This window comes from Crocodylus siamensis, chromosome 5 (assembly GCF_052110815.1).
Source record: "Crocodylus siamensis isolate JL-2025a chromosome 5, ASM5211081v1, whole genome shotgun sequence".
In the NCBI taxonomy this organism is placed as follows: Eukaryota; Metazoa; Chordata; order Crocodylia; family Crocodylidae; genus Crocodylus; species Crocodylus siamensis.
Window position 1 is genome coordinate 122,490,960 of NC_143399.1, and position 12,877 is coordinate 122,503,836.

Below are 12,877 nucleotides of genomic sequence, written 5' to 3' on the forward strand. Positions count from 1 at the left end.
CAACTTAATGGGCTCAGTGGAAAATTCAGCTAGGAATCACAGAGACATAATGTAAAGTTTCCTGCAACCATATAAAGCAAATCAGACAAAATTTTATTTCCTCTTTGTTGCCAGAGGCTACATTATTTCCCTATGATCTGGCATTAACTTGAGTTTTTATTATGTATGATTTCTGAAATTTTGAACTTTTTCCTGCAAGTATTGATTTCTTGTAAAAGGTCTTTTTTTGTTTTGTGTTTTGTTTTTTTAGGGGTTCTGGGCACAGTTGTAATGAAGATTTCTATTTATTATGATATACTGTAAAGTGTGTACATAATGGATATACAGAAAGTCATATGTACTGAGAAAAATATATTTTTTTCTACATGTTTCTTAATCCCTAAGTTAATTGCTAGGGAAAAAAATGTCCTTTTAGACTGTGACAGCATTTACATCTTTGGTGTAGTTGGCTCAGGGCATGGGCAAATGACATTTTACATTGGTACAGTCACCTTTGCCATTTTACCAGGATAAAAATGTAGCAGACAGATAACAAATCCCAACCCTAGAGAAATTTTGCCCAAACTGGTAGAGAATAGACCCTAAAAAATCAGAGGTAAGAAGTACTCGACTGCTGGTCAGTTACACTGGTGTAGGTTTTGTCTGTTTTCATCTTATCCTGGGGTTACTGATTCCCAGGTAAGCAGGCTGTTGCTTGCTCCCTTGTCACTGAGTGGTTAAGGACAATAATAGGAACCGACAGTCTGAGTGACTTTTAGGGTAGTTGCATTTCTGTCCACTGTATATCATAGTGTGATTTCTGTTGGTGAACAAATCTGATGCAAATTTTGTTGGTGGAAATGTCATCTGTTTGTGCCCTCTGTGCTGATCAAGTCTTAGTTGGAAGCATACATAGTCAAATGTATGGCCAGCACCAAGTCAGCTAAGCCCATTGCTGTGGACCAGAAGCTAAAATGATGCTATTTCCTAATGTTGACAATGCCTTCATTACTATTTCTGACACCCCTTAGTTTTGTTTACTAATTATTATGAAACCCTTGCAATAAGCAGACCACAGGAAAAGATGTTCCACCAAGAATTGAACAAAAAAGCAGTTGTTTTGCATATAGACCTTCCAACCAAGAAGGTGGAAATATACCATCTAAGTCTTTTTTCTATAGCACTTCGCTATCTCAAAGGGCTCCCTCTACACATTACATGAAAGGCATGATTAACCAAGCAATCGCATCTTAAGTGTGATATACAAGCAAAAAGCTACAAAGTTATTCCACAAAAAATGTGCATTAACTTTGTTGCTTATTTTAATTATGTCATTAATTGAACACATGTCTAGGTGCTCCCTGGTGGCCAGGAGCCCCCAAAACTGAGGGTCCCCCTGCCACAGGTGAGCACCACTTGCCCCGCAGCTAAGAAGGCTTGCAGTGATGGCAGTGTTGTCAGCTGTGGGGCTTGCAGTGGGGAGAATGCTGCCCCCCTGGCTGTAGGGCTTGCAGCCTTCTGCTGCCACTGCAAGCCCTGTACCTCAGCATTCCCCGTACCTCAGCATTCCCCTGTGCTGCTCCTGCTGCAAGCACCATAGCCACCATTGCTGCAGGCCTCACAGTGGGAGCAAAGAGGAGAATGCTGCCACTGCTGTGGGCCTTGAGGGGTGTGAGCTGCTAAGGGGCAGCTATGGGAGCTGGTACAGGGAGAGTTGAGGATCGCAAACCCCAGCTCCTCCTACACCAGTGATGAGGCATGATGGGATCTTAATGCACAATCAGCCCTCCTGCCATGTATGCATGGCATGCCAGGAGGCGTAATTGTAAATTGTGCATTAGATTCCACCCTGTCTTTCCCTGCACACGTAGAGGGGCCCAAAGAGTCTTACACAGTGAAGAACCATAATTATCCACTTTTATAGATGGGGATAACTGAAGTATACTGAAGGTTAATGAAGTTGACAGGCTGACTTGTTTAAGGTCACTCATTGGAGGAATATGACTCAAAAAAGATCTTTCAAATATCAGTCCAATATTCTAGCTCAGCGGTGCTCAGCCTCCAGCCTGCAGAGTCATCTTATCTGGCCCACAGGGCTCCCCAGGGGTTTGGACATTTGGCAGCCGGGGAGCAGGGGTCATTAAGTTGGCCACCTTCCTCCCTACCAACAGTACTATACCTACAGTCCTGGCAGCCCCAGGCAAACTTTTAGTATGGGGCTCCCCTTCACCAGAGATAATGATAATAATAATCAGACAACGGGAAAAAAAATTACCCTTTTGGTTCCCCTTTCTATCTGGGCCCAGATGGCTGTCCAGTTCATCCATGCAAGTGTCTGGATCTGGCTACCAAATTCCAAGCACCGTGCAGGTCAGGTCCAGGCCAGAACCCCTTCCCCCACGGGACAGGGCCATGCCTCTTCCCTCCTTCTGGATTGGGGCTGGGCCATACCACCTTCCCTGCCTTGTTCCCAGCAGTACTGGATTTGTGCCTCTTTCCCTTTCTGCAGGCCTGTGTTTGGACCTGGCTATGCCCGATTCTCCCACAAAGCTTCTCCCTACCCCCATGCAAGGCTGGGACCAGCACCTTCCCTCCTTGCAGGGCTAATCTGGGGGCTGGCCATGCACCCTTCCCTTCCCATAGGGTCAGGTCAAGCTCCTTTCCCCTGTGGGGCCAGCCTGCCCCCGCCACCCTCCATGCAGCCAGATGGTGCCTGCCATGCCTTCCCGTGCACCAGATTGGGAACACCTCCTGGGTCTGGCCAATCCAGCCCACCAGGCAAAAAAGATTGAGCCACCACTGTTCTGGCCCTGTGACCACACCACCTCTCTGGGATTCAAAATTAGGGTGAGGGAAATGGTAATTGCTGTGGCAGAAATAGTATTTAAAAATCCTCAGCGTTACAAAGTAGTAGGAGACCTATCTGAAAAAACAATATTCTCTAACCTTTTCCTTCCTTGGCTGTAATGTATTGTTGCTTCCCTAAGAATTGCTGCCTCTTGCCCCTTTTTACATTTATTTTTTCCCTTCCGCTATCCTTCTTCCAGTTGCTCCTTAACTCATTTCTCTTATGCTTTTTGTCTTTCTGTCTGTGCTCTCTTCTGTATTCCAGACTGCCACCAATGCTCCTTTCCCCTTCTACCTTTTGTTATTTCTTTCCCGTCCACTTTATTTTTGTTCTCCCTGGTTCCCCATCTCCCTCCCACCCCACTTCTTCTGTTCTGGTTTCTTGGGCTTGCTTTTTCTCTTTAGTGTTCTCTTCTGCCCTGGTCTCTCTTTTTTTCCCCTTTGTATTGATCTCACCATTTTTCCCCTCTACTGTGACTTTTTTTTTCCTCCACCTTTTTTTGTTGTTAGAGCATTGTTCATTCCAGTTTCTCTCCTCTCAGTCTCTGTAGCTGATCGGGGGGGCGTGCGAGCTGGTGATCAAAGGGACTGTGAGACCAGAATTATCAGGGTATAGCACTCCTATGGGTGTTCAGCACCTACCACACTGAAACCTCCAAAGCATGATTGAGGCCTACGGGTGCAGTAGCAAAGCAAATCCTAAATATTCACATAGATAAATATTGGTGGAGGTGTTATCAGACAGTGAAAGGAGATATCTGCCAGATAATGCAGGGTCAAGATTGAGGCAAGAGAAGATGCAGTTAGCAGTTAAGTGGGGTGGGTGACATCATTACTACTAAATTTTTCTTGTAACAATAATGCCATAAAAATGTCATGTATCAGACCAGATTACATATACTGATACAGAAATATTTTTGGTTGTTACAGCTGAGCTTTCTTTCCTTGCTAGTATTTTCAGCAACTTGCTAAGCAAACATGCTTATTGTCTGACTCTTTTGATTGCTGGCATAACCAGGAAGATCAGGGAAATAAAGATAAAATAAAGTTATTATCAACAGAATGTATGGCATTCTGTTTTGCAGCAGGATAAGATTTGCTAATCCATAAAAAGTGTATTATGAATATACTAAGGAATGTATAGAATTAGGAATTTTTTTCTTCCTTTTTTTGTAGTAAAATCAAACACTTACAGTAATCAGTGCCTCTAAAACATCAGTTTCTGTAACTGTAAAATTTGCATCCACAAATTTAGCTTGGCAAAGCCTCTTCCATCTTCTCTGCTTGTAAAAACACAGTATGTGTCATGCCTTCCTTATTCTGCACAGTGCATGTGAAAAGACGGATGCTAGAATGGAGGTAGAAAGAAGAGCATTCTACAGCTGTTTTCATATTGATTACTCAAATTGCCATTTAATTTGCTGGATAGTACTACACGGTACCTTAACTATTTTTCATGCATTCTTATTGATTGTAGTAATTGTGCCTTGCCTTATATGCATATATGGTGTCACCATTAAATATTTACGCACTCATGAAATGTTAATATGTTGAGTTAATATGAAGCTCAAGAAAACATGTTTTCCAAGAGCAGTGATATTGCTGAGAACAATGCCCTTCCTCCCCCCTTTTCATTTTGCCTCCTCATTCATCTTTTTACCTGCTCTCCTTAGCTGTATCTAAATCTGTGTGAGAACTGTCCCCCCTTCTCACTTATGCAGATTTCATTTTGTATGATAAGAGAAGAAGAAAAAAAAACATAAGTCATTTCAGTGATGTGAGACATAGCGTTGCAGTTTATTTACATCATTCTACCACGACTCCTATACTTGGGTAAGGGAGTGGAGTGCTTTTCCTTTGCAAAGATCTCTAAAGCAGGATGACTCATCCTCAGTGCACAGTGGAGATGTTCACATGTTCCTGAAAGGTGGCTATAGGAATGCAAAAAAGAAATTGCAGGGGTGTTTCTTTGATTTAGTACAGCTGCTATCCAGGTATTATACTGAACAATTAGATGTAATTTAAACCCCAACTTTTAGCATAAAAAGTAATTCCACTAGGCAAAGCACCGAACCACTCAGTAGCCAAGAGACTGCCTGCCTTTCTTTCTATCTACCACTGATACTGTCTCAGTCCTGTTAGGGGTCATAAACAAAAGAGTCTGAATGCCTGGAGGGATGTGGGAGAGTGTTTTTACATGAGCTTGGGTCCCTTTTTGTAGATTTAGGGTTGGAATCCATAGAGTTCTATAGAAATTTTAATAAGAACCAATATAATCAATGAAATGTAGGGTTTGTCATCCTACAGTGTTCTCTGGCTTCATTCTTTATATATATACACATATAATTTTCTATGAGGGCAAGGTGATACTGATAGATGTTTTTTAAGATAGGAGGCAAGAGTGAAATCCTGCTCCCTGCAAGTCAGTGGAATTTTTGTCATTGACTTGAACAGAGCCAGGATTTAATCCCTAAATTCTTGCCTTATATTCATATATGGTATATATGCATATACACCCTTCTCCACTTGTCTGAGGGTGGCATGGTTCTTTGGGTAGACGTGATATCTTTTATTAGACCAACTAAATAGTTGGGGAAAAGTTCTTTGCAAGCTTTTGGGCACAAACACCCTTCGCCAGGCATAGGGAGACTGCTGCTGTTATGTGTTCTCCAAGGTAGAAAAGATTTACAACATGCAGGTTTGTGAACATACTCAGAGAAGTGGTATGATTAAGGGGTTGGACCACTGGACTGGTGCTTAAAAGACGTGTATTTTGCTTATGTTCATGACTGGGTGACCTTAGGCAAGTCACACCACTGTACCTCTGTGTCCTCCATCTGTAAAAGTGGGTAATTATGGTTTCTCAGTGTTTAAGACACCTTGGCTAGAAAAGGACATTGACAAATGAAGCATGTCAGCTGGGCTGGGATGTGTCCCAGCATTGGAGGTGATCCACTTTATAGGAGGAAATGCACATTGCCTTTTTTCCTTCCTGGTGAGGCGAGACAGGGCTTTAGGGGCCCAGTCCTGTAACCCTCAAGCCCAGGAAGTTCCTGCCTGGCTTTCCCCATTTAGAGACATGCACCTGGGATTTCCAGGGTGCATCTCCATAAGCAGAAACATTCAGGGTTTCACCACTTAAGGAGCCATGCTCCAAATATCCCAGAGATGCATCTTGGTAAGAGGGGAATCTTAGACTTTCCCTGCTTATGGAGACGCATCCTGGGGAGTCTCAGGGGCGCATCTATGTAAGAGGGGGAAAGCCGGGTAAGTGCTCCCAAGTCTTTAGGGGCCCAGTCCTTCATGGGAGTTACTGGGATGTGCAGGATTGGGCACTTTGAGCCCCCAGAGCACCTACCTGGGTGGGATGCCTTCAGAGTGCTGGCAGCTCAGAACTGCGACTGCCCTTGTGTCATAAAATAAACAGAGGTCTGCTGTTAAATAGCAGCACAAATTAAAAACCTTTTGTCATGGACACAAACTTTGGGCATTTGTGGTATGACACGGGGTGTGGATGTCTGTTTGCTTGGCCTTTATGCTCCCATCAAAATGTTTAGGTCAGGAGAAAGGCGACCTAAGGCAGCTTCTGTTTCCAGCCTTTGAGATCTACTGATGAAAAGTGCTATATTGGCGGTATATTTCCATCTTCTGTGTTGAAGGGTCTGTGTGAGAAGCAACTGGTTTTCTGTTCATTTCTTGATAGAACATCTTTTTTTGTGGTTTGTGACAAAAATAGTCAGGGGCATGGTGCAGTTGCCACACCACAGACATTGAAAAGGCTAAAAAACTGCCCTGTGCTATTTTAAAGAAGCCTTTTCAAACAAGGGACATAACAGATAAGATGCATTGGGTGGGAAAGTGAATTGGGGAAAACACTACCAAGGGGAGTACAGCAGATAAACACCTGTTTATGAAGAAAATTCACAGGGCCTCTGAGGTCCTATTGTACTTCAGAAAAATCTGCTTTTGAAGTATTTCTTCCTCTAGCCATGCAGCAGCTATTCGGGACATGTGCTTTGTTTCTTTGTTAAAGCTTGTAGGAGAGGTTTTATCACAAAGCCAATGCTTAGTACAAAACCTACTTTGAATTATTTTCTTTTCATTTTCAGTCCTTAATCTGTCTTCCCTGTCTTGTACCCAAATGAGAAATGAGCATCTCATAATTTAGGCAGACTCCATGGTATATTCAGAGAGAATACCTTTATATGCTGGACAGTGAGATCCTTGGTTGATTTGCAGGAGTGGGGCAGGTTCTAGCCCAAAGAAAATAAGTTGCTTAATTTCACAAATGCTATGTTCTGTTGTTTTTGCACAGTTATCTTGGATATAATAAGACTACTTGTTGAAGTTCGATTTGCTTACATCCATAGCATTTATACAATTACAAATGTTTTGTGCATCAAGAAAAGGTTTATTTCACCATAGATGCAATAAGTACATCTTCTTACCCTGTTACCTTGTCTAAAATAGGATTTTTGATATGTAGGCCTTTTAGATTCTAAACCCAGGTATATTCTTATTTTTAACATTTCTTTCAGTTTATTAAAACGTAACTTTTTACACCTACCACAACATTAGATTGAAAAAAAAATCAACTTCTTGCTATTGACTTCTATCTCAACTTCTTCATGCAGGGAGATGGAACCAAAGTATCGTGTTGCACTGGAGTGACATGGCTTCCAAAATACATGTCTGTACATTGAGTGATATTCCATGTGTTTTGTTCAATCTACCAGCTCCATGAGGCAGTGGTGGTGACACAGAAATAGGGGGATGTCTTCCTCCCCCTCCCTCTCCCCCGCCAGAATTATTCATGACATTGTTTTAACTTCAATTTTGCAGGAAGATTCTTAGCTTATGATAACAAATTAACTTTATAATCTACACCCCTAATACAGATGCTTACTAAATATCCTGAAGAGAGAGACTAATTCATCAATACCTGTATCTTCTGCATAATTTAACTTCCTTTCTGATTTCCGTTTTAGATTGTCTTGGAAAATAGTAGCCGAGAAGACAAACATGAATGCCCATTTGGCCGAAGTAGCATTGAGCTGACAAAGATGCTGTGTGAAATATTGAAAGTAGGAGAACTACGTAAGTCTGACCTGTTTGTTTGACCAAATTTTGTTTCTGTGGTGATTATATGGTGCCGGATAATCGTGGAATAGACTGAATGGTGCATGAATTGAATTCCAAGAAAAGGTTTGCATTTGTTTTGTATGTGCTCATATGTAGAATGTTGCTTGTATTCCAACTTAATATATTATTTCTTGTTTTTGACTAATTGTGGGTATTATCAAACGTAAATCTAGTGGGGCAATTTTGCACCCTGGCTGTGAAACTTTGCTGTCTGATGCAGTATGATTACCAGCTTTTCTCCAGAGATGAGTACATTTCAGGTGCTGTGGGCAATATTTATACTCTCCAAATAGGTGGCGTAATTTTTTCATCCTCAGGTAGATTGATGACCATTTACTTGTGTGAGTTATCCCACTGAAATTTGTGGTTCCCATCTAAGTTTGCACAAGCAATTCCATCATTTGTAAATTCTTAGAGTATTTATTGCTCCACATAAATGTTATATATTTTGTATGTAAATTACTTGTAACTATGAAATGAAAAGCGACAAAATAATTATACAAAAGTTAGCAAATTTCAAGTTTCAATTCGGTTTCAGGGGTGTACTTGATAGCCGTGTTGGTCTGAGACAAAAAGACATACATAAAATTAGAACTCTTGGTTCCAAAATGATGCCTTTTATTAGACCAACTGGAAAATGGCAGGAAAATTGTCCTTTTCTGTAAGCTTTCAGGATCAAAGGCCCTTTGTGAAGCTCTGGGAAAAGTACAGATGGTACAAGATGGTAAAAAGTCCCCATAGTTAAGAAATAAGCCTCATTTTTGCATAGAGGGAGCTGAAGATGGAAGGCCATCCCTCTGGGTCCATGAGAGTGTCTTTGTGAGCTGTGTTGAGTAGCGATTTGATGTGTTGATCAGGTAGAATTCCTTCCCTGTAGGTGTCAGATGGCAGGCAGGGAGGTAAAAAAAATTCCTTCTTGTTCTGCTGTGAAGTTTAAAGTCCAAAATAGGCTAAAATTCAGCATCTTCCATGCTTCAGGGGTGTACTTGGTAGCCATGTTGGTCTGAGACAAAAAGGCATACAAAAAACTAGAACTCATGGTAACAAAATGATACCTTTTATTAGACCAACTGGAAAATGGCAAGATGGAAGATGGAAAATGGCAAAATGGAAATACCAACAGCCTTCCATCTTCAGCTTCTTCTCTGCAAAAATGAAGTTTATTTCCTACCTATGGGGACTTTTTACCATCTTATACCATCTATACTTTTTCAGAGCCTGACAAAAGGGACTTTGATCTCAAAAGCTTGCAGAAAAGGACAGTTTCCTTGCCATTTTCCAGTTGGTCTAATAAAAGGTATCATATTGGAACCAAGAGTTCTAGTTTTTTGTATGTCAATTAGATTTGAGCACCCTACCTTGATAGTATCTCACTCAGTATATGTTTGTTTTTCTCATTTCTTAGTACAGTGTAGCAGTATTCAACTCCTAAGTGTATATGTATCACTGTAGTTACTGATGGCGATTATCACTATTACTGTCCTTGCCAACACATATTGCCCTGAGTTTCAATTCCATGCAGCACAATTTTGTCCTTTGATTTCTTCTGCTCATGTTCTTTCTGCAATCTCTGTGATTTAAGTCTTTCCTCTACCCTTGTCCCTAAGCTCACTGCAGTTATATGCAACCAACCTAGACGCAATGGAAAGGAGGAAATCAGGAGAGGTAACGTTTTAGGTATTGCTTTGGTTCAAATGTATGATTTGGGTGACATTTCAGCTAATGCTTCTAAGTGCAGCAGGCCAGAATAGTTGTTTACCAAAGGCAAAATTATCTCCTGTGCAGCGTGGATGCGCGTTACTAGAAACGTTCAGAAAGTAACATACTCAGAGGAATAGCATGGTGATCAGTTTTGAATCGCACCATAAGAAGGTCAGTAATACAAGATTGGGGGATAGTAAATGAAGAGTTTACTGAAGGGAGTTTAATGAAGGGACTGTGTTAGACGTACTAAAAAGACATAACAATGGAGTGGGATATGAGATAGAGGGTGAGTGTCTCCTCACAAACAGTTTTACTGGTGATGGCCATTGCATATTTTTATTGTACCGCTCCTGATGCAAAGTCTCCTGCTTTTAAATTTTGGGAAAACCACATTGTATATGTTTTGACGGTGTTTCTCGTTCTGTACCTTAGTCTCATCACATGCAGTTGTTAGCCTTCTAACAGCAAGTAAAAATCATGTGCAATAATATCAGTGACTGTTAGCACTATTATTGCTCCTCCTAACTGTGCTGTAACCACTCCAAAGCAGTCTAAAGGTATGGGGCATTAAAAAAAAAACTTTTAAAGGTGGTGGTGGTGGGGTGCATTACAACAGAAAGAGGACAAGTTTTTCATTAATTTAAAAGCTATTTAATAATAATTAATTAAATATTTTGAGAGATTTTTCAAAGAAGCATGCATCCATTTGGTAAATATTGATAGGAGAATGTTTCAGGAAAAGAAAAATACAGAAGAGAGGAAGTAGTGAGGGGTCTGAGCTGGCAAAAAGCTTAACAGAGACTGGCTAGGCCAGGGGTAGGCAAAATGGCAGATCCGGCTGGTGGCTGGACTCCATTTCCCAGCAGCCCCCTGCCTGTGTGGCTCCCAGGCAGTCTCCATGGAGACCCTAGGAGCATGGGGTCATGACAGTGCGAGGCTGCAGAACTGGGGCTCTGCCCCAGCCCCACACTCCTGGGGACTTCATGGAGACTGGCCAGAGCTGCAAGCAAAGGACATGTGGCTGGGAGGGGAGCTGCTTCAGGGCCAGGGCCAGGGCCAGGGCCAGGGCCAGGATCTTGGTGTGGTGACAGCATGGAACCCAGGTCATGGCAGAGTGGCAATCTGTTCCACACACACCCCTGCCCACGGCATCTACACTCATTGCGGGGTTTTGCAGATCATGACTCTGTCCCTGCCCCAACCCCACATTATCACCACCCTGGCTTCACTTGCCCATCTCCCTCTTGGCTGCATGCCCATCCCAGGTGCCCAGCCTTGCCTGCATGGGTGCCAGTCCTGGTGTGGGTTGGATGGGCCGTGGTGCTTCAGCAGTGGGGCTGGATGCAGTAATGGCAGCCAGAATGAGCCATCACCACAGGGGCTTCTGGGAAATGGAGTCTGCCACAGACCTGATCCAGTCCATAAGCTGGACTTTGCCCACCGCTATGCTAGGCAGTAATAGGTGTAAAATATCTATAAGGAGGGTTAAGAACTGGAACAGATTACATGGGGAGGTCATGGGATCCTTTTCATTGGAGAGTTTGAAGACAAATATCTTGATCCTGCTTAGAAGCAGGGGGAATGGATTAAATGTCCAGGCAGGCTGGGTCCCTTCCATTCCGATGTCCTAGGATTGAATGGGAATGTTTGAGATGGGAGCTAACATGTAGAGGGGCGTAGTGGGGAGCAAGGCCAATTTTGAAGGCTTACAACTTTGAGTTGAATTTTTCAGTGTCTGGGGTTCCTTTGTTCATGAGGGAGTGAAGTTTGAGCAAAAAAAATTTTCTTTTTTTCTTCAAAAAATCAGCCTTTATGTGTATAAAGGGAACACATTGTTGTCATCTTAAAAATAAAAAAGGCATCATTTTTTTGGAGCTGTAATTATAGTTTAAATGTGTGGGGGTATAAAAATTAGCATTTGTACAAAAATAGCTATGGCTGAAAGGAATTACCTTTTAAATTTTCTAATGAAATTTGATTTTGCTTTGGCCAAATAATGACCTCATTGGAAAATAGATACTGTGCACCCAGTTTGAGTTTGTGCAAGTCTCTTTGCTAAGCAAGCAGCCAAAGTCCAATATTGAAAAACAAAGAATCAGTTCTTCAGTATATGGAGATCAGAATAGCACCAGTGTCATCAATTAACTGAACAGTTTATACCAATCAAGGGTCTAGTCCAGGAAGTGATTGCATAATTAGAGACCGCATCATAGTGTGTGCCCACAGGGGCCAGGGTAAGGTGGCCTAGGCAAGCTTAGATGTAACATTCCTTGCATCTTGAGTGAGTATGTATATATGTATGTAGAGTGAGTATGTATATATGTATGTACATTCTTTTAATGTGCTTTGTTTATGTTGGGTACATATATGTCATTTTCAAAGATATGGTATCCAGTTTCTAATAATACCATATTTACTTGAATCTAAGATGACCCGGAATTTAAGTCAACCCCTTAGATGCCACACAAGAAAAAAATAATTTGGTATTTTTAAAATAATTTTGGTATTATTACTCTTTTTATACCTAGTCAGCCAATACCTATTTTTATACCAGACCTACTGACAAAACTATAGCAATACCAGTAAATTATCAACTTCAATTCAATTCAAACATTAACTTAACTTAACCTATATTAGGTTCTGTCCAGAACCTGGGAAGTGCTACAACTCTTAGATGCTGCAATTTAGGACCAGTTTTGCATGCATCTTCACTCTTCACTGTTCTCATCTTCTCTCTCATCTTCCCACAAAACGTTTTCTTTAGTTCCATCCATGGCACTGAATACACAGTACTTTTTGAACCCTTTGATAATGGATTCTGAAGACATCCTTCCTTAAGAAGTTGGAGTCCATTGGTAAAGCAATGCTATGGTTGGCTTAATCTTCCCACCAGGTGTAAGTGCATAGTTCCCTGCCAAGAGCCAGTCCCAGTACTGATACTGAAAATGGCCCTTAAAGAGCTTATTCACTGGCATTCAGTACTTGGAGTTGAGATGTCATACCAGGAGGTATGACTACAAGATCACAATTCATTGACCAAATTTTTGCTTTTACATCTAACACAGAGGGTGTTATACGCCCTTTCACTGAATCTGACACTAACACTCCTTTTTTCTTTAGCAGTAGCCCAGGTCTCCATTTCCACATAACATCTAACCAGTCATTCATCAGTTCACTTGACATCTGTCCTTATTCCTAGCATCTA

The 12,877-nt window shown here is 41.6% G+C and overlaps 1 protein-coding gene across 3 annotated transcripts in view; it reads left to right on the plus strand.

Moving 5' to 3' along the window:
- ELMO1 (engulfment and cell motility 1) overlaps window positions 1–12,877 on the plus strand; it is a 450,632-nt gene that overhangs the window by 227,729 nt on the left and 210,026 nt on the right. For all 3 annotated transcript variants that reach the window (XM_090050152.1, XM_090050153.1, XM_090050154.1), the window contains one exon: window positions 7,815–7,923. In XM_090050152.1, coding sequence (XP_089906278.1) covers window positions 7,815–7,923 — 109 coding nt within the window. The remainder of the gene's footprint in view (window positions 1–7,814; window positions 7,924–12,877) is intronic.